Raw genomic sequence first — 24,322 nt, 5'->3', positions numbered from 1 at the left:
CCACCTAGCCGGCTGCAGGACGGATGAGACCGCGTGACCGGAAGGGCTGAGACCAAGTCCTCGGGCCACACTCAGTGCGCACTGCTGCCCATACTCGCACCCCCTCTGAGCCGGGGAGCAGCTGCCCGGGAGTCTGCACCTGGACCACTCCGGTAGCACCCACTGCACTACCGTTAAGAGGGTGCAGCACGGAACAGCTATCCGACGGAGAGACAACTTAAAAATAAACCCATCAACTCGTTAGTTTAGCGCCTGCAAGTGTTTAGCAGCTTTACAGGAAAAGGAAAAAGTTCCGATACATATAATCACCCTCTTCATGATTACTGTAGGAAAGGAAATTTGCATCCTCAGTACTTCAGGAAGTTAAGGCCACGAAAGGCGGCGGTCAGAGCATCTTCATTTAGGTCTGGGTGGTACACGTAATACCTGACCCTTGGTTACAGAAGCTCACGAGGTGGGGAAACAAGAAAACATGTGTCCAACCCACCACAAAATCGAATTCTGTGACCACTGGTTTACTGCTCCTTTTCTGTACGTTTTTTACCATGCTGGTTAAGTGATAACATTTAACTGGAGAATCTACATCCGGTCTACTCTCGCTGATCAAAAATGAAGTACGGATGAAGAAGGCGGGTGAGACTGGGGAGCCACAAGATTGCAACTCGGAGTCACGGTCCCACTGCTGCAGGCGAGGGACAGTCAGCGGAGGCTGGGGGCTGGACGACACCGGAAGCACGCGTGCAGTGCGTCCGCACCCTCAGGAGCGGTCCCCCGTGAAGGAGCGTTACTCCTGTGAACGCTTCCCACCTCCGTACTTACTGGCGTGTGGTAACAAGTGAAGTGCGGGTGAAGAAGGAAGCAACACGGCGAGACGCTACGCTCCTGCTCCTGCTGTGGTCAACAGCAGCCACAAGGAGTTAGACTTCACGACCATCTGAAACTCTGGCAGAACAATAAAATTTTCTTCAGTTATCTGAACAGAGTTGGTAACAACATGAGATAAAAGTTACTCCCAGTTATGAAAAAATATATATATGAAAATGAAAGCACCCCAAGGAAATATAAAAATCTTTAACAAAAAATAGTTTATTGCACAAAATTCAAGGAATTCCCAAGCACACTTAAATTTATAAAAAATCAACATGCTTTTTAAGTTACAATTCATTGTGCATGGTGACACTTTTCCCCTGAATAGCCCCAACCTGAGGACTCCCTTTTAACGAGGAAATTTTTATTAAACATGAATAACTTAAAACCACCGAGTTTTCTAGATCCTCTGAAGCATTCCTGTCAAGGATCCTATTGTAACCTGAGACCACCATACACTGAGAGGCGCCCTGCGGGGAGTGAGTGAACTTGAGTGAGGCTCTGAGAAGACTCTCACAAGCCCCGCCCTGTGCACATCACGGCCCTTGGGGATGCTCCAGGACAGTTCTCTTTCAGATCCGCTGGTCCCTTTCACTACTGGCAATCTTTACACGCGACATTTAATTTTCGTTAAAAAAATACTCAGAAAAGTAGGAATATATGTCACGGTGCCCTTGCAGGCCCATGGCTTTTGCAGTATCCCTATACCAAGAAAAGTCTTTAAACCGAGGAGCAGTTGAATGAGAATTTTCCTAATGCAGCATTCCACAGGCTGTCTTCCTCGAGGCCCACCCTGGCACCTGGACCCCAGGCCAGAGTGTGAGCCAGTTTCACATCTCATCAAAGACACTGCCTGTTACAGCTTCCAAATAGTAGAACAAAGGCATGTAAGTCTAAAAGATCCGTGGCATCTATCTGACGTGTACCGTGGAAAAATCAACAACAACCACTCACAGTAAGTTATTTTAGGAGCATAAGAAAATCAAGTCATAACATCACGAAGTGTCCAAGCTGACATGCTCTCCAGTGAGGACACGAGGATGAACAACATACACAAATACAGCGCAACAGCAAACGTGTTTCTACACGTGCTCCAGAGTGGACTGCTGTTTTCCATGAGGAAGTTCCTAATTCCCACTTCTGCCCACAGTGGAAGAATATTTCCAATGCTGCTCCCTAAAGAATCAAGCTCTGGGAGACAGGAGCGCCAGTAAAGCCCCTCAGAGAAAAAACCCGCAGCAAACGAAGAGCCGGCGATTCAGTCCAACGTCCCCCTTCAGGGTGATTTGTTAAGGAAGCCCGGACACAAGGGCCCCTGGCGGGGAACTACAGGCCAGACGTGACAGCACGAGGGGCACACACAGGACATGGGAGGGGGGCAGCCTGAGCGCTCAGGCCAGAGGCAGGCCGGGCGCGCACAGAACTAGAGGATGAAGCTGGCACAGGATGACAGCAGCAGCCCAGACGAGGCACTGCTGCTAAAGGCGCGCGCGCGCGCACGTACACGCGCACGTACACATGCACACGCACACACGCGCAGACGCACGTACACACGCAGAGGTGACTCGACAAAGGAAAAAGGGGTGGGGAACAGAGATTGCTTTCTCTTGATGGATATACTCAGGATTCCTTTATCCTTTCCTAAGGAAGATACACTGTGATTTTCTGGAAGACCTCAGCAAGGAGAGAGAAAGCGGCTCTAAAATTAAAACAAAAGATATCGCAGCCAAAATAAATAAGAACATAAATTACCATTTTTCTTTTCCAATGGTACAAAAACAATTTTGTCAAAAACGATTTCCAACTTAAAATGAAGAGCAGAATAAAGTTTTCAAGTATAATTTCCAAGATTAACCCTGTACAAATGATATACATATTTTAGACGTTCCAATACTTGCTGGGGAATTTTTTTAAACACTAAACATCTTTGTGATTAATGTTACTTTAATATTATCAATGAACCTTCTAACAGCATATTGTGAGAGAACACAAGCAGGTTAAAAACACCACGCTGTCTTCTCCACAAGAGAGACCCAGGTGATGCGGTGATACGAGCATGTCTGGCCTGATCAGTAACACCGCACACTTCATCTTCAGACCAGCCGACCTGCACAGGGGGCCACACAGACCCGTTCTCTCTCTCTTCTCTAACTTGGAACAATAAACGTTATTTTAGATCATCTTAGCAAACTAGGGGCAAGCTTACAGACCTCGAGTCTCACAGTCACTCTAGGCGGGACCTCGCACACTTGGGGTGTCTGATTTCAGGTAAACCTCGGGAGACCCTCTCATGCTGACCTGCCCCTTTCGCTGCTTTCCAGATGAGAGGGTCAAGGGCCTTCTCCCCCTTCTGAAGGGTGTCACCACACAGAGGCCAGCATATCTCTTGACGACCACACAGGCGCTGGTGGACGTTGCCACACAGGGCAAAGTGCTCCCTGGTCTGGAGCCCACGGAAGCCCTGGCCCTGCCCCTCCTCCTTGCTCCCCCCCCCACCTCTTGAGGCCTCTCCCCATGCCTCATGCATCAGGTCAGCGTGTGCTGACCGTGGTGTCTATGTGGGCGTCCTGGTGGCCGTCAGGCCTGCCCGGGGGTTGGCCAAGGTGAGCGAGGCCATGCAGGGCCAGGGGTCAAACAGGTGGGCATTGTGCACTCATGGCAAGGAAAGACCCTCAAAATTAAGTGAAACTAAAATAACAAAGAACTTCTGCCTAAGAATATTTGGCTTTAGAAGGTAAATAAAATAATTACATTTCTTAAAACATAATTTTCTGACATTCCTAAATCCTACACATACGTTACTTCCTAACTGCAGATTTTCAAAAGGCAATCAATAAAAAGACAATTCGGGTCATTCTTAAATAATACGAGCATATACTTTTTAAAGATTAGATGATGATTTCCGGTATTTATATATACGTTCTACGGAGAGATGGCTATTGAAAACAAAACAAAATAAAATAAAAACCAAAGGTGCAAACGAGGTCTCACTCCTGCAGGGAGGAAAGCTCTTTCTGAATCAGACAGGAAAGTGAGAAGCCGGACGCAGCCACGCAACGCCTCCGCCAGCGGCCGTCCAAGAGCAGCGTCTACGGTCAGGCCTAAGATGCCTCCTTCCGCAGATAACCCTTCAGACACATGCAAAATGTCTCGCTGAGCCCTAGATTAGGTTTTTAAGATTTGGTCACTTCGTGGGAAAAGCTGGCTGCGACCTGCAAATGACTGTCATCAATTCTCGACTCTCGCTTTGTTATTTTACTCCTTGTAACGGCCAATGCAAAACTTAACTTCCATCTCTTAGAAAGACAATAGAGCACACAGTCAAATAAATAACACGGAGGAGAGAGCATTCCTGCAGTCAGCTACAAACACTCGGGGTGGGGATGCTCGGCGGTCACCGCTCCAAAGTGCTCTCTCGTGGCCCCGCTCTGCCCGTGTTGCTCCGTGTCTCCTCTGGGGTTGGCGTGATCGCCCAGGCGGGAGGGGCTGGCGGGGTCCCCCTGCGTCCACGAGGACAACGACTGGTGCACAGTGACCGCATGAGCCTCCATCTGGCGCTGCAGGCTGTCCATCTCCTGCCTGGGGAGACAGGGGAGGTGCGCGGTCAGACGACAGCCGGGGGCGCTGTCCCCCCCCAGAGACAGCTGGCCACCTCGGACCCGGCCCTGACGGCAGGTCGCTCACGCACACCCTCGGGGGCCCGTCGAGCCTCTCTCCTGGAACAGCACGGAAGAGACTCTGGCCATTTTCCTGTGCACCACACAGAGGCCGACAGGCCGATTGGGGAGAACGTGGGAAACACAGAGCCGAGGGTCTGTCCTGCAGGGCGTCCGCTCACAGGGCCAGAGCCACACCTGCCCTTGCCTCAGACACGGGCCTCCCACTGCCTGGTGTGCAGGGTCATTTAGCCCCGGTCAGCTCCCACCTTGGAGATGGAGGGAGAGGCACCTCCCTTGGCGGTGGGACCAGCCCACCGCCAAGAGACACTACGGAGCCGCTCGCCAAGCGAGCGCACCACGGTGCGGTGCTGGCAACAGGGAAGATTCTTCCAACTGAGACCTGCAGCTTATTTGTAAAGACTACGAGACGGAACCCAGAGCAGAGTCATACTTGAGTTGCTGCAGGCAGCTGTTGAGGTTCTTGAGGGGCTCCTTGCTCACGGCAGGCGGGGGCCGCAGCAGCTCCTCCAAAAGCGAGGCTGGCACGGGGCAGTCAGGGATCTTCACCGGCGTCACGGGGCTGGAAGAGCTGGCTTCTCCCTTCGGCTCCTTTCTCTGTTTTTAAAAGCACACGGTTAGGTGCTTCCCCAGTGGCACAGTGATTAAGAATCCGCCTGCCAATGCAGGGGACACGGGTTCGAGCCCTGGTCCGGGAAGATCCCACATGCCACGGAGCAACTAAGCCTGTGCACCGCAACTACTGAGCCTGCGCTCTAGAGTCCACAAGCCACAACTACCGAGCCCATGTACCACAACTACTGAAGCCCATGAGCCACATCTACTGAGCCTGCACGCCACAACTATTGAGCCTGCACTCTAGAGTCTGCGAGCCACAACTACTGAGCCCGCGTGCCACAACTACTGAAGCCAGCACACCTAGAGCCCGTGCTCCGCAACAAGAGAAACCACCGCAATAAGAAGCCCGCGCGCTGCAACGAAGAGTAGCCCCCGCTCACCGGAAACTAGAGGAAGCCCGCGCAGCAACGAAGACCCAACATGGCCAAAATAAATAAATAAAATAAAAAATGAATAAATTTATTAAAAAAGAAAAAAGACACACAGTTAGCTCTCCCACTCGGAGGCTGACGCCCCTGCCCCTTCCCCGAGGGTCTCCGCCATCACACGTGGTCTTCGAGGTGCCTCCCCAGCTCCCCTTGGGCCTCTGGGGAAGCACTTTCCACTCGTTCTAAATCGGCAGAGCTGGCAGCCACGGGGGTTCAAGAAATGTTGGCTGAATAGAAAACCTTCTTCCTAAGGCATGAAGCAACACTACAATCCTGGCTCCTCAGGAGGCCGGAGCTGCCGAGAGCCCCCTAAATGAGAGCTCATGGTGGGAGCTTTCCAGAGAGACCATGGCCTTGCCTCTGAGTTTCCCTAAGAAATTAAGTCAATTTTCCAAGTCATAAGACTCCCCTTCCTAGGACTTCAAACTTTTTCCACAGATAAACAAACCGTGCTAAATAAACCTCTGAATCTAAGCGACTTCTTTGCACCTGCAAAATATTTACACAGACTGGTAGAAAAACAGACGGTGGGTAAACAGATAACCTGAACAGAGCTCACGACGGCTGCTTCGGGCTCCCCGGGCCCCTGAGCCTGTTCTGGCAGCTGTTGTGTCCCAGCTGGTCTCGCCTAGAGGCCCAGGGGCTCTTGTTAACACAAGCAAACCACGCCCTCATTTGCTTTATAAAGCATAGTACAATAAAATGGCATCTAAATTCATAGAAAGAGGCAAACACTCTGTTGGAAAAAGCTCTAAATTAAAAAGATTTGGCCTGTGGTCCAAGGAGAACATCCCATCGTCATCTATCTTCACACAACCGTCACTCAGTGTTGGTTAATGTAACTCTGTGACTGGCTGACCGACTGGAAAGCCTGCCAGCCTCCCGCCAGCACATCCCTGGAGCCCCACCAGCCGCCCGGTGGCCCAGTACCGTCTTGGCTGCTCCCCGCCGCAGGTCCAGCTTGAGCTGCTGGTTTTGCTGGAGCAGTGTCTTCATGTTGCTCTTCAGTTCCGACACTTTAGCTTGAAGCATGAATTTATCTTTCTGGGTCAGGGACAGATCTTCCCGTACCATCTCCAGCTCAGATTTAATATTCTAAAGAAAGTAAAAAAGTCATAGATTTTTAAAACTGAAAGGTCTTGGGCTTCCCTGGTGGCGCAGTGGTTAAGAATCTGCCTGCCAATGCAGGGGACACGTGGTTCGAGCCCTGGTCCGGGAAGATCCCACATGCTGCAGAGCAACTAAGCCCGTGCACCACAACTACTGAGCCTGCGAGCCACAACTACTGAAGCCCGCGAGTCTAGAGCCTGTGTTCTGCAACCCACCACAGTGAGAAGCCCGCGCACCGCAATGAAGAGTAGCCCCGGGCTTCCCTGGTGGCGCAGTGGTTGAGAGTCCGCCTGCCGATGCAGGGGACACGGGTTCGTGCCCCGGTCCGGGAGGATCCCACATGCCGCGGAGCGGCTGCGCCCATGAGCCATGGCCGCTGAGCCTGTGCGTCCGGAGCCTGTACCCCGCAACGGGAGAGGCCACAACAGTGAGAGGCTCGTGTACCGCAAAAAAGAAAAAAAAAAAAAAAAAGAGTAGCCCCACCTCGCCACAACTAGAGAAAGCCCGCGCACAGCAACAAAGACCCAATGCAGCCAAAAATAAATAAACTCAATAATTTTTTTTAAAAAAGTGGTAAATGTATAACTCACATTAGTTTAAAAAAAAACCTGAAAGGTCTTAAACACACTGCACAAATCTTAGTTCGTACATCACAATTCCAAGGGGCTGGAACTCTCAGCCTTCATGAGTCGCTCCCCTCCCCCTGCCACTCCTCTCCAAGGGTCTACACTGCGGAGAATCTGGTTACAGTCCTGTCCTCAACGTTCCCATCCACACTTCAGAGCCTCTACCGAGGGGCCGGTAACATTCCCATGTCCACATCTGACAGTGAACCCAACCCTTGTTTAAACTCCAAGATCAGCTACTAGAATAAGCCTAACTGTTCCTAAGACAGAATACAAGTCAGTTCTGGTTATCTCAAGCTGTCCACCTACAAGCAGGAATCCCAGTCAGAGTCACGTTCCCGACCCTTTCCTCGAGCAGTCAAGACTGTGCCTAGATTTCTTCACAGAGAAGCTTATCACAGATTGGCGAATGGAACCGTCTCATTTTTCGGACTTAATGAGATCCCGTTTCCGGGACACACCACACAGCTCAGCCCAGGGTGGGGCCCTGGGGCTCTGGCCTCTGCTCAGCGTCCCTCAGCTGCCTGGCCTGGGCTTCTCTCTGAAATGGGATAGCGTCTGCAGAACGGCTTGGTGGGAGCGTTCACGCCATTGAGAGCTGCTGCCGCACACCTAGCACGCTGCCTGGCACAGCCCAGGGAGGAGCTGCTGCAGTGCCGCCAGGGGCTCGCACACGCTCCACACACCCCGTGCACGCCCTGTACACACCGCGTACCTGCATTGACTGCTGTATCCCATCCAACTCCTGTTTACTCTGCCGCTCAGTCACGTCCAGCTGCTGCTTCAAGGACTGGATTTCTCTCTCTTTCTGATCCACCTCCCATTTGAGATTTTCCATCTAGAGAAGGGAAAAAGTCACACAACCAAAAGAATTTTAAAATGGCTTTCCTGCATTATAACATTGCTCTAACTATATCTCTGCGTATCATTTAATATCATACTTAGAAAAAATAAATATCCCTTTCCAAGAAGGCAGAGAATGAAGTGAAAGTGTCAACCAGCAGAGTCTAGCTCTGTAAGTCCTGTTAACTGGAGATGTAAAGCCGCCCCGGCGGGTCACCTCTTGGTTTCCTACAGGCTCTTTGCTCAGCTGCTCCTCCAGCTGCTTCTGCAGGAGCTGGAGCTGGGTCCGGGCCTCTGCCAGCTCTGCCTGGAACTGTGCTATTTCCTGGGAATGTTTCCCCTCCTGAATCCTAGCATAAAAAACAAGGAAGAGTGAAATTACAGCGTTCTTCCAATTACCTTCCCACTCAAAAATGTTGTTAGTTGAACGTTACTTGTCCCGGGTGGACACGCATCATGACAAGAACTCCCATACTGCTCCCCCTGGGCAGGGACTGTTCTAGGAGCTCTGCAATGCACTAGCTCAACGAATCCTCACAGCCCCCGGGGAGGGACGCTTTGTGAGCCCAGTTCACGGATTATGGTGGCAGGGACCGATGCACGTGCAGTGCCCAACACATGTGCCTGCACGGGTGCGAGCCAAGGCCACTCCAACGGGAGCCGCGCACCACAACGAAGGGAAGCCCGAGGGGAGCTGGGGAGGCGCCTCGAAGACCACGTGTGACGGTGGGGACCCTCAGGGAAGGGGCGGGGGCGTTAGCCTCTGAGTGGGAGAGCTGTGTGCCTTTTTTTAATAAATTTATTCATTGTTTATTTTTTTAAATTTATTTTTGTCTGCGCTGGGTCTTCTCTGAGAAGAGGGCTCAAGATCTCTTCTCAGAGAAGAACCAGCAGGGCACAGAGTGGGAGCACACGGCATCAAGGCCAAAGCTTCAGACGGAAGCTGCGGCATCCTGAGACAGCAATCGGATCTCTCTCTCCTTCTCAGATCTGCCTGCAGAGTACTCAGCGATCTGCCAGGACACCGGGGCCCTGGTGCGCTGAAGGCACTAACTGGAGATGGAGGGGATGGTGGCGCCCGGCCCCGCCCTCTCGCACTCACTGGAGCCCATCTGCCTCCGCCTGCAGCCTCTGCACCTCCCGCTCCTTGGCCTGCAGCTCCTTCTTCACCTCGCTCAGCTCTAAGGTGGCGGCCTTAAAATGGCGGCGGTTGTGCCCCGCTTCCCCCTGGGCGGCAGCAACCTGGGAAGAAGAACACGGCGTCATCGAGGACAGAGGCGCAGCCTCACAGGACGTGCCCGGGTTCGTGGAGGCCGCCGCCCAACCCCTTGCATCCTAGCTGCTCTTGCAGGCCTTCCTTCCAAAGCCTTCCAAGGTCCCCATCAAGGATGAAAGTACTGGACACACGCTGGGCCCTCAAGCATGCAACGCGGTAGCAGCGCCTGCTGAGCGAACAGAGGTGCCCAGCTTCCTTGGTCTGAGCAGTGGTCAGTCTTCCTCAAGTGTATCTGCATGCTTCTCAATACATGCATTCACAGTTCACGTATCTGGGAGGAACCCGCCTCTCCATCACATACCATCTAATAACTGTAAGAAAGCTATTGCTCGTCAGCCATTAGGACGCAACTAGCTTTCTGCATAGTTAACGACAGTTTATCTCAAGGTTTCTGAGAGAACAAACAAATTCTCAGAATGTAACGAAATTTTCCATTTTCCTTTCCAACAGTTTAGTTTTCTTGTCTAATTGCACTAGCAAGCACTTCATTTCAAAGAAGTTTAGTAAAAATATTTATAGTATATTACAGATGAATATAGAAAGAACTCATACATGAATGGAAAAAAAACTCCAATAGAAGACATTAGCCGTGGTTGTCACTAGGTAGAGATTCAAGATGATCTGTACTTTAATCTCCGTGCACACTAAAAATTTTTACTACGTGTACTATTTTTACAATCAAGACAATCAGACCAAACGCACTCAGAGGAATAAATAAGCATCACTTACAATTACTGCCCTTAAAAAAGAAATCAAAGTGAAATATACATTATCCCTCCAGCACCTTTAGTTAAAAATCTCCTAGTTACGTCTTTAAGGTGAGGATAAAACTATTAAGTGATACCTGAGTACAGAGCAAAAGATAGGAAGGTGGGGATAGAAAAGTAGGGAGTGTTGCTGACTCAGTTCGGAACCACAAGACGTGCAGCAACTCCACGCAAGGATAAAATGTCAGCTGCAGGCGAGGCAACCGTGGGTCAAGAACAAGCCAGTAATTGTTCACGTTAGAATATTCTTAACGTATCTTAAAACTAGTCCTACTTTAAAAGAATGTCTTACTGTCTCACCCAGGAAATAAAGAACTATCTCCTTCTATCTCTAGTGTACTTTCGTGGAGAAATTTTTAAAGAATGTGGCAAAGCCCAGGTCACATGCACCTACACACGCCTGAATGCGCCAATGACAAACATGTTCTGAGCATCTGCTCTGTGCAGGCACTGGGGACATGAGGGTAAGCAAGCCGCAGACCTCGTCCCAGGAAGCTGACAGTCTAACAAGGAAAGAGCTTTACAGAAACCACAGACGAGGCATCATGACAGTAAAAATTTTCAAGTGCACGGCCTGAGGCCCACTCTAGCTCGCAGGGTGGCCAGGGCAGGGCCCTCTGCGGGATGAGCCACCTGATGCACTGGTGAACACATGAGCCAGGAAGACTGCTCCAAATGCAGAACACGGCCACGGGTCTCCAGAACCACCTATCTGGGTTGCATTTTTAACACAAATAAACATATACTACTCTGCAGTTTGCTTTTTAACTCCACACTACGTGCAGGGCATCTTTCCCCAGCAAAATACGTAGCTACGGAGCTCTGTGCACATATCTTAGAGCTGCACGACGGCACACACTCTTTCACTGATGAGCACAGGGAGGGGGCCCTCTCCAGCCTCGCTGTCGTCAACCCCATGACGATACCCTGTCCTTGGACACGTCAGTAAAGGTATTCACACGCTAAGTTCCTGGAAGGGAACTCATGTCAAGGGTACTAATACTCAGTTTTCAGACATTTAAAAATTACATTCCAGAGGCTCTATGAGGCTGCAATCTGGAGCCGGTTGGAAGACACACACCTGCTCCTTGAGGCTGTGCACCGTCACCCTTTCCTTCTGTAGCGCGGCCTGCAAGGCCTGGACGAGCTGCTTCATCTGGCGGTCCTCCTCCTCTTTGCGCTGCAAAACTGCCTGCACCTACAGCACGTTCCAAGAGTGGTAAGGAAGGAAGGACGTCAGATTTCCAAAGCCTGAAGAGCCCTGGGAACAAGCAGGGGCCACTCTGATCAGTGCCAATGGAGATGGAGGGGGTGGTGGCGCCCGGGGAGTCTAGTGTCACGGGGGCTCAAGACATCATGACATGTTGCCAACAAGGGTACAAGCCAGGAAAGGAGTGAGAGTCCCATCTCTGGAGAACGCCGTGTGCAAAACCGAAATCTCAGGTCACAGGAGTATCATCAATCATATGATCATATTCAAGCATCTCGTTAGGAACCCAAAAGATGCATATAAACCCAGGGTTATCAACGCAATCGCCTCCGTAGCAAGGCTGCCAGGGGCAGGAGTGGTGGGAACTAAGGAAGCGCTCTAAAATCTGGTGAATTCAAGGCATGGGCTGGGATGGGCTGTTGAACACCATTTGAAGACTTCCCTGGAACGCCCAGAGGGGCTGCAGAGAGGAGGAGCTAACAACGGGGTCTGCAGGGAGAGCCCCGCTGGGATTTGAACCCCGGTGCTGAATCACAGGAGGCCCTCGGGTCAGAGTCCCTTACGCACAGCATGACTGCCTTGAGCTGGGAAAGGTCCCCTCTACCCTCCGGGAGTCACCCACCCACAAGGAACCTCATGGGCTGAGCCTAGTCCCTCCACAGCTCAGCTGCGGGGAGACACAGGCTCCCCGGATCCACCCCCGCCTCAGGGCTGGCAGAGGGGCTGCGACTCCAGCAGATTCTCTGGCCTTTACCCTGCAGGTGGCTGTGATGACCAAGTGCAGACCACACAGCCGAAGCCCTCGGAGGGCTGCCCCGCCTGCAGCAAGTTTCCTGCTGCAAAGGAGTTTCCATACCTGCAGGTTCAGCTGGACCAGGTCTGCTTCCCTCTTGGCTAAAGCTGTCTCTAAGATGCCGTTGTGTTCCCTCAGGGCCGCGCTGGACTGTCCAAGGCCCATAAGCTTCCCTCTCTCATGCTCTAAGTCCAGAGCCAACTTCTTATTCGACTCCTCAAGGCACTTTATCTTCCTCCTGAAGCCTCTGGACTCTTGCAGCTGAAACAAACCAAAGTCACCGTGACATCAGGGAGTTGCCCATTCTGGCTCATGGTGCGCTCGCACATCAGGAACTGAACAGCTAACACCACCAGCAAGAACGCACAGGCGAGCACTGCCCCGGACACGAGGGCCCTCGTCTCACAGCTGGGAAGGTTGCCGCGGCCACGCCCCTTCTCTCGTGGACCCACAGCCGACAGCCCAGCCCTCCCCCGGGGACCGTGGGTTTGCAGAGAAGCACACCCAGGGTCGGAGCCCAGGCGGGCCCGGACTGAGAGTGAGAGACAACTGTCAACGGTGCACGCAGCCCCGCAGCTCCCGACAGCCACCTTGGGACCCTGTGCAGAGCCCTAGGTGACACCACCACGCTGCTCGTGTGGCACCACCCAAAGCCATGACCGTCTGGGGCTGAGAGTTACGTGGAGTTCCTCTAAAGGGTCGAGCCCCTTTGAGCCGGGTGTCTCGTCTGCCACACCAGAGAGGCAGCGGGCACAGCGGGCCCCGCTGCAGCGCGTGCATGCGCGGCTCCAGCAGGGCGGGTGCTCAGAGACCCGGGCAAGCGGCCGACGGCCCCGGAAACGCAGGGCGGAGGCCGAGCGCCCCGGCCAGCAGTACCGCCCTGCACATGGGGCCGCGCGGCGCCCGCCTACCTCGTCCTCCAGCTCCAGCACCCTCTCCCGCTGCTCCTCCAGCTGCTGGCTGGTCAGCGCGATGACCTCCTGCAGCTCCCCCTCCAGCATCCTCTTGCTGTGGCCCACAGCCTGCAGCTCCGCCTCCAGGGCCTGGACCCGCTCCTGAGGGCCGGGACGGAAGGTGGGTTTGGTCACGGGTCCCAGCACGTAGCCCGGCTCGGACTGACCGCGCAAGGCTGCAACCAAGGTGATCGGCTCTCTGCAGTCTTCCCTCTCCCTCACAGGACGCAGTCAGCTACCGGGTAGCCACACAGTAATGACTCACAAACTCACTTTTTCACTTAATGCTTTGAAAACACAGAAAGATAAGAACTACCAATTACCGTCTGTGGCAACTAAGCTGCACCAGGCACGATGTAACCAATGCCACACGCGTGTGCACACACACGCGCTCACACACACACGCGCTCACACACACACACACACACACACAAATGCACACGCACGCACACTCTTCCTGCTGCTGCTGTGGGGCAGGCGCTGATCTAAGCACCTCACAGGTGTCTCTCCACAGAGCCGTCCTAATGAGGGAGGCTCTACCATTTACCTCATTTCGGCCTCATTTTTTTTTTTTAATAAATTTATTTATTTTTGGCCGAGTTGGGTCTTCGTTGCTGCGCACGGGCTTTCTCTAGTTGCGGCGAGCGGGCTTCTCATTGCGTTGGCTTTCCTTGTTGAGGAGCACGGGCTCTAGGCACGCGGGCTTCAGTAGTTGTGGCACGTGGGCTCAGCACGCAGGCTCAGTAGTTGTGGCGCACGGGGTTAGTTGCTCTGCGGCATGTGGGATCTTCCCGGACCAGGGCTCGAACCCGTGTCCCCTGCACTGGCAGGTGGATTCTCAACCACTGCGCCACCAAGGAAGCCCCATCGGCCTCATTTTTTTTTTTTTTTTTTTGCTTTTTAGTTTATACTGGAGTAGAGTTGATCAACAATGTTGTGTTAGTTTCGGGTGTACAGCAAAGTGATTCAGTTACATATACCTGTATCTATCCTTTTTCAAATTCTTTTCGCATTTAGGTTGTTACAGAATATTGAGCAGAGTTCCCTGTGCTGCACAGGAGGTCCTTGTTGGTTCTCCTCGGCCTCCGTTTTACTGAGGATCAGCAAGGTGAGTGAGCTGCCTGAGACCCCACCGCACCAGGGCCGAAGCACAGGCTGAACCAGGATTTTGGCTCCCAGGCTGTGCTTCTGCCCAGCTGGCACCGGCTGTGCAGCAAGGGGGTGACAGACTGCATGGCAGTGACACCCGCTGCTGGTACCATGTAAGTCAAAGAATTAAACAGTGAGAGATTTTAAAGTAAAAAGGAAATTGCAATTGAGTAAGTTCTCCCGCTCCCAATGTAAAAAGTAAGCATGTGACAGGGAATACTGAATTTATGTATTTTACAAGAGACCACGCTATGCTACAGTGTCCTCCAACTTACGAATTCTTAAACTGAGAGGAGAGAGGAACAAAGATGAGAAAAAAATACGATTACTAAGCATAAGGGAAATGACTCAAATCGGTGGGTGATAAACAAAACACAGAATTTTATACCCACTAGCCAAAGTAGAAGGAGGTGGTCAGATCCAGACTGCAGGGATCTGGGGACCAGGACACTCGTGACTGACAGAGTGACAGTGTGACGCCCAGAGGAGACCTGAGAGCCTCCACCACGTGCATACACCCCCTACACACACACACACACACACACACACACACACACACACACACACACACACACACACACACACACACACACACACACACACACACACACACACACACACAAGCGTGCCCACCCTGCTGCCGGTCCCCCACCCTAAACAATAACCCAAAGCAAAAGGCTCTCTCTCGCCTCAGGACGCCATGGGGGGAAGAGCAGTTCCCGCGGCTCTCAGCCCTCACCGCGTGCAGGTCCCTCTTCCTCCTGGACCTGAGCGTTTCACAGGCACTTCCCTCCACTACGTCGCACATGCTGTCCACCTCAAGGGCCGTCTGTCGCAGAGCCATCAGCAACCCACCCCGCCTTGGTGCTGGCCTCCGAGACGCCTCCCACCGCCTCCTGCACTTGGCTCCCATCACCTCAGCTACCGTCGCAGCCTCTCCTGGCCTTAGGTCGTCCCGACAGGATGGTGGCCAGGTCTCGGCTCGCTCTCTGTCACATGGAAGCTCCACTCCAAACCCCCCGACCCTGGCTCCCAGCCCCTCCAGCCAGACCCCTACTTGGCCCCGTGCCCCCAGACCCAGCACACAGGAGCAGCGCTCTGCTCAGATGCCCGCCGTCGCGCAAGACCATTTCAGACGCCACCTGTCCAGAAGGCTGTCCTGGACCCCTCGACCCTCACCCCAAGCCCTCTCACACCCCACGCGTGGCGCTCACAGAACCTCCTCCTCAGACATGAGGAGGGCCGGGGCCAGCAGGGCGAGCGCCCCGCACGCGTTCGCAGGGGTCAAACGCAGCGTCAGAGCCCCCGGTCACATTGCTACCGCGAGGTATTCTGAAGAAACGCTGCCCACACACCTCCTTTCTAGACCCTCCTAGAAGGGTTTCGGAGGGGAGGTGCCCGTACACGTCATGCCCCTGCAGCCCCCTGCACCGATTCTCCGCAACCAGCGGAGTAAGCAGGTTACCCACGTGCAGGGTGTGGTCACTGCCGCCACCGGCCACCCGGGCTCTCAGCTGGCTCAGCTCGGCCTCGGCCGCCTCCTTGGCCGCGAGGGCCTCCTGCAGGCGGCGGCTGAGGATGCCCACGGCGTTCTCGTAGGCCTTGTGCTTGGTCTTCATCTCCTTCTGTGCGCTGCTCAGGTCTGAGCCCAGCTGCTTCATCTTCTGCTTCTGTTCGGTGATGGCCCTGGGGCGTGGCAGAGACAGAAGGAAGTCTCAGCTCACCTCCGACCCACTTGCCACACCAAGCAAAGGCCAAGTGCGTTTCCATCCAAGCTCCACCCTCATCTGCCCCCAGCGCCACCCTCTCCAGCACTGCGCTGCCCAGAACCCAGCTCCCCAGGATGCGGTCGGTGGGTATCCCCTACAGAGCCCATCACCGTGCTTTCGTCTGTCCTGCTCCCCTCTCGGAGCTGCTTAAACCACCTTGTGGAGACAGAGAAGACTCCTCTCCTACCAAATGGAAGCTTCCAGCGCTCTTCCTGACCAGCAGCGAGGAACCCAACACTCAGGCTCACAGTACATCAGCGGCTGACAGAGCAGAGTGGTGTGGGACACGCAATGGGAGTGAAAGGCCTGGCGCGGGCCGGGTGAGGACGGGCACAGGTGTCCACCCTGGGCAGTGCACTGGGGGTGCGAAGGGCGCTGCCACAGGCGCTTGACACGAAAAGTCAAATGAAAACAAAAACAAATGGGGAGTGTTTGTGAAAGGATGTGTTAGCACAGCCACGTGTAACCGTCAGATCACGACGGAATCACTTTTCCAGCTTTAAACGTGGACCCTGACTTCCTAGTCCACCTGTTGTAGACCGGCAAGGGCTGGACAGACAGTGCTGGGGGGCCCGCACGGCTCACAGCCACCGCCCGGCGTCCCGCCAGCACGCACCCCGCGCCCGCGTACCTTGCGGCTTCTTGCTGCAGCTCTTCTATTTGTTTCTTGAGCACCTCGTTGGCCTCCGTAAGAGCAGCCATCTGCTCTTTATCGAACTGCAAAGACTTCAAATAAAGGGAGGACGAGACAAAATGAGGAGTGCCAAGCCTTCCACCTGAAGCCCAAATGTGGGACTGGCTTCCTCTCAAGGCCGCCTTGCAGGGCACGGGCTTTGAGGAAGACCCTGGCCAAGGACCCCGCGATAAGCGGTCATTGCACGGAGGCCGAGGGTCCTGCACCACCCGTGTCAAGGCCGCTGGTGGGACAGGCGGGAAGAGCTGCCAACGAGAACGCCTCAGGCGACGGCTCCCGCCCGGTCCCCTCCCCAGCTTCTCCCAGCACCTCGGGGTAGCCTCACGCCCCCCTCCTGGACTTGCCCGCTGCCCCGTCTCCCCCTGTGCAATGAGCACCGTCCCCCCAGGACCGGCTCGGCCCTCGCAGCCGCGAGCCCTGCGTCCCACAGCTGCAGGGGTCCCACCAGCCCCTGGCTCCCCACAGCCTCCGGGCCCTCTTGTCCTGCCTGCACTCTCATGGCTCTCAGCTGCGGCCTCCAGCCTACCTGCCTCCCTGGACCCTGCCCGGCCCTCCGTGGGACTTCTGACACGTCACACGTTAAGATGCAGTCCTCAGTCTGACACCCTGCCATAGCTCTCCCCAGGTCTGCCGCCTGCCTCAGAAACACTCCTCAGCTGCAGGCATCCGGCCTGAGGGCTCCCTCTCCCTGGCCCCGTGCCAGACACCCTCAGCGGCACAGCCACCACTGTCTCTCACAGACTCCACCGGCCATGGGGGCCCTGGTGCGTGCACAGCAAATCTGGCCCCACCGCCCTTAAAGCCCGGAGCCCAAAGCAGCTGCTGCAGGCGGCCCAGCCCACGTCCCCGTGCCCCCTGCTGCCTCTCTCCAGCGCCCACTCAAACGCCCGCTCGGACCATCTCAGGAACCCCCCCCCACAGCTCTCCTCCGCCTGGATCTGAGCTCCACAGGCCCCGCCCCACCCACCGTACAGCCCCAGGCCCGTTCGGCTGAACCTTCACAAGTCAAAGGCGTCCCCAGACCTGTAAGTGCGTCTCCATCTCGTCGCGCTCCCTCTGCGTGGACTGGAGATGCCCTTCAAGATCCACCACCTGCTGACGGGCCTGCGACGCCTCCCTCTGCAGGTGCAAGCGCTGCACCTCCGCGGCCCTCTTCTCCCCCTGAAGTCTGACGGCCTCCTGCCGCTGCTCCTTCACCTCCGAGTCCAGCCTCCTCTTTGCGGCCTTCAGCTCGCCGATGAGCTGGTCTTTGGAGGTGGCGTCCCGGCGGTAGGCCTCCACCATCACCTGCCCAACAGGCCGGAAGCTGCAGCCCGCGGGGCGGGTCTTCCAAGGGGTCAAGCCGTTTAAACAAAAATGCTCACCACTTATCTATATAACTTTCTGGGGCTGAAGATATGTATTTCACCAAATCCGTGATACCACTCACTGAGACACACACCTAAACAGGACTGGGTAATGGACAGGGGAGCCATGCCAGCCGCTGGGGGCCTGACTGCTTCACTTCCTCGGGGGAATGCGGCCACTCCTTCCCACTCCACTTGCCCTGCCTGGCTTCTGACAGGCACTCCGCTCGCATCTCAAGTGATAAAACCCACCACCGCTTACAACGTCCTCGGCTGCCCCTTCCTCAGACCCTTGGTGGCGCTCTGCACTCATTCCTCAGACAGCAGAACCAGCTTCACTAATGTGAAGAGCCTTATTTCAGTGCTGGGTCGTGGGGCGACATTTTTCAAAGCAACGTTACGCGGGAGTCCCGGCCGCTGTGGAAGCAGCACGCACTCACTCTGATGTCCCAGCAGGGCATGTCCGCATGATCCGGATGCCAACCCCACCCTGAAAATGCACCTGACTTCAGAAGCATAAAAACGGGAGGGGTGAGGAGTGTGTCTCAGAATCAGTGAGGTCTCTTAAAAAAGCTGGAGTCTAGCTGTTACCTTCCTCTTGAATTGTTTCCTTCCAGTGAAGAGATTAAACGTACAGGATTTTCTTCATGCACTTGTTTCACAGAAAGCAAGCTAACCCCACGTTCTCACCTTCTGTTGAAGAAACTGCTCCTTTGTCTTCTGTGCCTGCTTTTTCAGGGAGGCAGCTTCTTGTTGCAGGTGCTCCACCTGTGAGGGACACGTGTGCAGACATTACACGGATGGCTCCGGGAGGGCCCTGTGCCTCAGGGGGACACGGGTGCACAGACCTGCCTCTGTGCCTCCTGTCCTAGAAGGGTACAGACGGGTCAGCACCTGAAGAGAAATCGCACCTACTTCCTGGAGGGAAAACGTGCCGACTTCCTCTTGTCCTCGACGCTCATGGAGCTGGATTCGAAGACAAAACCACTCCCAACACTAACTCTACTTCCTCCACACCCTGCAGCTTTCTCGTTCCGTCTGTATTTGTTTACTGTTCACCCACATCATAGCATGGCAGCTCCCGGGTGTGGCGTGCTAGGTCGCGTGCGCACACACCCGGACCCTCGGCCGTCTCCCACCCTCACCCACCGGCATGCCGACACGTCCAGGGCGTTGCACTGGGTCAGGCAGTCAGGAAGGAAAGAACCAAAGCCCCACGCTGCTTCTCCCAGGTCTGAGCTCCCCCTCACAGGTGCACTGGAGCTGGTGTTTCTTGGCAGATTACTTTCAAAGCCCCAAACAACTCGGTTCCCAGGTCCCAGCCAGGTGTCTACACACCCAGCCACTAGCCTAGGGCCGGAAGTACCCCATCAGCTGCTGTGGCCCCCCCGGAAGCGTTCTTCCATGTTTCAAAAAAAGAACAAAACAAAGGACCAAACAATCAGCGTTACTTCTTGTACATGTGATTTTCACGCGTAAAAAAGTGACAGCAAACTGCATTACCTGGCTGGACTTGATGGCTAATTCCTGTGTCAACTGCTCTAAAGTTGCTGGCGTGTCCTGGGCACCCTCTTCCAGGCATTCTGCCTCTCTATCAAACTCCTCCCTGCTGCTCTGGGCTGCCTGCACAGCCACCTCCAGGACGATCTTCTCGTTCTGCAGGAAACGGATGGCGTCGTCCCTTGCGGCGGCCTCCCCCCGCAGCTCATCCAGCCTGGCCTGCAGCTCGTCGTGGTGTAGCTGCAGGTCCCCGAGGGCCTGCTCCCTGCTCTGCAAAGTCTCCTGCGTCGAGGTGAACTGCTTCAACAGGTCCAGGTGCTCCTGCTGCAAAGCCTCAAGCTGCTGGTCTCGCTGATGCAAAGTCAGCTTCACCTAGGAAAAAAGGAACTGTAGTCAATGTAACCGCGCTTGAACGAAAACACCGCGTGTCCCAAGAGTTTGTACTTCTGCCGTGCTTGGGTTTTAAACAGTCTGGACGATGCTCTGGAGGCAGCCTTCTGCGTAAAGCTGCGGCACAGAAGACCACGAGCTGAAGTGAACCCCCGCCGGGTCTGACGACGCGACGGACAGACCAGCGCCGACGAGCCCCGTGAGGCTGGCCGCGGCCCCAGGGCGGCGACAAGAGCGCCCGAGGGGCTTGCCTGCTCCAGCTGCTGCTCCAGGGCCGCCGCCGAGGCCGCCGTCGTCTGCAGCTGCTGTTTCTCCTCTTCGAACTCCTCCAGCCTCCTCTGCAGGTCCTCCTCCACCATCGTCTTCGCCTCCTGAATCTGCACAAAGGCAGCTTCCTGGTCCAACATGTCAGCCTGGGCCCAGAAGACAGAGCATTTTTTAAAAAGCAGGATAACCTGTAGCTACAGCCTCGGCGGGCAAGCCCACCACCCTGGAGAGAGGCCATCGTCCCCGTCACCATCCTGTCCATGACCCACAGAGAGAGGGCCCGAGGGGACGGGGGCAGAAAGCTGGTGCCCTCCCACTGCCAAGACAGGCCACCAGCCGATTCCTCCACCCGTGGCTCCCCTGCTGACCCTCGGGCCTGGCTGAAGAGAGAAGCAAGCAGACAGCCCAGTTTTAAGAACTGGGATAAAGTGGTGAATGAAACTCCACAGCCGCCACCGCCGCCACCTGCGTGAAGACAGGCTGTTCGGGGTGATGCACGGCACATTCTCTTTCACAAGATTACTTCCTTTTTTTTTTTTTTTTTAAAGATTATTTATTTATTTTTGGCTGCATCGGGTCTTAGTCGTGGCATGCAGGATCTTTCGTTGCGACACGCAGGCTCTCTAGTTGAGGCGTGCGAGCTCAGTAGCTGTGGTGCGCAGGCTTAGTTGCCCCACGGCACGTGGAATCTTAGTTCCGTCACCAGGGATAGAACCCGGGTCCTCTGCACTGGAAGGCGGATTCTTTACCACTGGACCACCAGGGAAGTCCCACAAGATTACTTCCGGATGCCACTTGGTAAGACTAGAGACCAGGGGCCGTGGGGTAAATATGGCATTCCTTACGTCCTGACTATGTAGATAAGACGCAACATCTAGGAGTTTTCTTAGGGAAAAAACATTAGCTTATAACTTAGAATTTTTTTAGTTCTTTGACACTGAGCCCTTGAAGCATGTGTTTGACACAACACAACTGTCTTTCATCATCCACGTCATCCGTGAGGACAAAGGAGCACGTGCAGATAAGTGGGGATATGGGAGACCACAGTCACAGAACACCAACCTTCTGTGTGACCGTGAGGTTCTCGGTACACAATGCCAGGATGCCGTGTACCCCTTTTCTTCTTTACTTTTCCCAACAAGCCTATTAAGTAGGTATTATTATCCATATTTAATGAAAAGGGAACAAAGCCCAGAGAGTTAAGATATTAAGTCCAGGGTCTCACAGCTGACAAAGACCACAGGTCAAAGCCACTGCATCTCCCTACCCTGGGATAATCCACAGAGGAGGCTGGACACGGTCCTAACCAGTCCACGTGGCTGTTGGAGCGTGAAATGGTAACGCAGGCTGAGGCCGGAACTAGGCAGTTCAGAGGAAGGCCCAGGTTACCTCTGAGCGTGCAGAGATGAGGGAGGGGGGATGAGCATACAGGGAACACGAGGAACAGAATCCCGAAACCTTAAGTCACTGCACATGGCTCAAAGGAGTATTTTTAAAGATATGCATACGTACGCACGTATGTAGTACTAATGTTTACGTATAAAAAAAACCCCAAACCCCCAAACCCCAAGACAACACTGACACCCCACAGCCCCAGAAGCACGGCCCCACCTCGATGCCCTGGAGCTGGGCGGCAATGCGCTCCTTCTCCTTGATCGACCTCTGCTGGGTCTCCGTCAGCTGGTGGGACAGGGACACATTCTCAAGCTTCAGGTGCTCCAGGAGGCCCGCCTGGCTCATCTGTCCAATCTTCAAAGAAAAACACCACAAGTCGAAGGTTGCTAGACTCCAAGCACAAGCACAGCCCAGCCAGTCCCTGAGGCCACCAGGGTGAGGGTCTCTGTACAGCGCTGGCCCCTGGGAGGGCCGCTCCCCAGGACCACCGCCCCCGCAGGGCCTCCCTGCCCACCCTCCTGGCAGCCACCATGACACTCAGGCCATCTGTGTTCTGTGTACTTAAGAGGAGCCAGCCAGCAGCCCAGAAGTCAGCGCTCATCACCCCCACGATGGTGCGGTCTGTTGTAAGACCTACGTGACAGTTCCCACTGAAGGGGCATCCCTGAGTCCGGAGGTTAGGGGCCTCAACTGGGCGGCAGGGACAGCCAGGAATCTGCCCATCAGATAAACTGACCCATGGCCAGACACACCTTAGGCCCTGCCCTCTCAGTCCCCGACTGTCCTGGTCACGCACCAGGCTGACCCTGGCCACTCCCAGGAAGTGGCACTGGCATCCGCCCCGGTCTGACCCAGGCCATGCAGACCTGCGAGCACGTCCCTTCCAGAGCCGACGCGATCGCTCCTAGACCTACAGGTGCCCAATGCGACCAGAAGCTGTGAGCTTCAGGGTCTAAGATGGAAGCTGCCCAGAGCAAGGAAAGGCGTCATTCGCCGGGACTTCATCTCAAGGCAACAAAAGAATAAAGACTACCCTGCGTTCTTCTCCAACCTGAACATTCCTGGGACGCTTCCATGTTACTGGAGAAAGAGGGTGAAAATGTGCCACACACGGTAATTAAGGAACGCTGACCTGGATTAAGGAACGCTGACCTGGGTGTCAAAGGAATTTGAAAAAAGCAGTTATGGTTCTCAAACTGCCATTCCCTGGGCCTCTTTCTCCACTGCTGTCTTCCAAATGCCATTTCTGACTTAGCTCAGGATATAAATCTGGATTCTTTAAATATTTCATGCCTCAAATAAATGCACGACAGCTTCCAAATTGCATTGACTTGCCATTATTTCCAAGCACATGGTAAGTAGAACAAACGCTTATTTATGCTAAGGACGTATTTAAGCCAGGTCCTCTAGCTTAAAAAATACACAACATAAGGACTTCCCTGGTGGCGCAGTGCTTAAGAATCCGCCTGCCAATGCAGGGGACATGGGTTAGAGCCCTGGTCCGGGAAGATCCCACACGCCGTGGGGCAACTAAGTCCGTGCGCCACAACTACTGAGCCTGCGCTCGGGAGCCCGTGAGCCACAACTACTGAAGCCTGCGTGCCTAGAGCTCGTGCTCCGCAACAAGAGAAGCCACCGCAATGAGAAGCCCATGCACCGCAACGAAGAGTAGCCCCAGATCACCGCAACTAGAGAAAGCCTGCATGCAGCAACGAAGACCCAACGTAGCCAAAAATAAATAAATTTATTTTAAAAATAGATACAACAAATTTTTTTAAATTCTATTTTTTTTTTTTTTTTTGCGTTATGCGGGCCTCTCACTGTCGTGGCCTCTCTCGTTGCGGAGCACAGGCTCCGGACGTGCTGGCTCAGCGGCCATGGCTTATGGGCCTAGCCGCTCCGCGGCATGTGGGATCTTCCCGGACCGGGGCACGAACCCGTGTCCCCTGCATCGGCAGGTGGACTCTCAACCACTGCGCCACCAGGGAAGCCCTAAAATTCTATTTTGTATATTTGTAGACTTTAGATTTTTTTAAAAAGGAGGATTTGGTGGAGTTAGTACTTTACATCCTCTACTTGAGAAGTAAAGTTTCAATGTTTTGAATATTGTAACAAAAAAGGTACGATATTTTACTTGGATAAAAAAAAAGTGGGGAGATAAAATAAAACCCACAGCAAAATTCAAAAAGAAGACAGGCTGACCAAGGCACCATCAGCACCCTCACAATCGGTCCAAGTAGTCCAAACACTGAGATTTGGAGCAAAGTGCATTTCGGCATCTTGCCTACTGCTCCCGAGAGCATGCCTCGGCCCCGGTCACCCTGCAGACCTGGACTCACACCTGTTCCCACTCACGCAGAATTAGAGGCTGACACTCTGGTACCCTAACAACACAGGAAGAAAGCGAGGATATGGGAAATTAGTGTTCTCTGGGAGGATCTGGTGACCAGGCAGCTGGAGAGCTCTGCCAGGAGGTGGCGTGTGCCGCGCTCTGTGCACGTAAGAAACGCACCACAGGAGGCGGTGATGGCGCAGGAGAGCCGGGGAGCAAGCGGCCCGAGACCCCCGCAGGTGTGGATTTGACAGCTGGGTTCCAACGACAAAAGGCGACCCCAGAGAGGGGACGGGATGTACGACTCGGAGC

The 24,322-nt window shown here is 54.3% G+C and overlaps 1 protein-coding gene across 2 annotated transcripts in view; it reads right to left on the bottom strand.

The window, feature by feature from the left end:
* Positions 1–1,068: 1,068 nt before the first annotated feature.
* The window catches only part of GOLGA3 (golgin A3), a 44,941-nt gene continuing 21,687 nt past the window's right edge, over positions 1,069–24,322 (bottom strand). For both annotated transcript variants that reach the window (XM_060027813.1, XM_060027814.1), the window contains exons 9-24: positions 21,895–22,032; positions 20,268–20,429; positions 19,630–19,998; positions 18,817–18,894; positions 17,804–18,067; positions 16,718–16,812; positions 15,787–16,003; positions 13,127–13,270; positions 12,279–12,476; positions 11,294–11,410; positions 9,272–9,411; positions 8,387–8,519; positions 8,042–8,164; positions 6,521–6,685; positions 4,978–5,141; positions 1,069–4,446 (exon numbers count right to left, since the gene is read on the bottom strand). In XM_060027813.1, coding sequence (XP_059883796.1) covers positions 4,230–4,446; positions 4,978–5,141; positions 6,521–6,685; positions 8,042–8,164; positions 8,387–8,519; positions 9,272–9,411; positions 11,294–11,410; positions 12,279–12,476; positions 13,127–13,270; positions 15,787–16,003; positions 16,718–16,812; positions 17,804–18,067; positions 18,817–18,894; positions 19,630–19,998; positions 20,268–20,429; positions 21,895–22,032 — 2,724 coding nt within the window. In that variant the 3' untranslated portion in view covers positions 1,069–4,229. The remainder of the gene's footprint in view (positions 4,447–4,977; positions 5,142–6,520; positions 6,686–8,041; positions 8,165–8,386; positions 8,520–9,271; positions 9,412–11,293; positions 11,411–12,278; positions 12,477–13,126; positions 13,271–15,786; positions 16,004–16,717; positions 16,813–17,803; positions 18,068–18,816; positions 18,895–19,629; positions 19,999–20,267; positions 20,430–21,894; positions 22,033–24,322) is intronic.

The sequence above is a fragment of the Delphinus delphis genome, chromosome 13, assembly GCF_949987515.2.
Source record: "Delphinus delphis chromosome 13, mDelDel1.2, whole genome shotgun sequence".
Lineage (NCBI taxonomy): Eukaryota > Metazoa > Chordata > Mammalia > Artiodactyla > Delphinidae > Delphinus > Delphinus delphis.
This window is presented reverse-complemented; position numbering and strand designations above follow the sequence as displayed.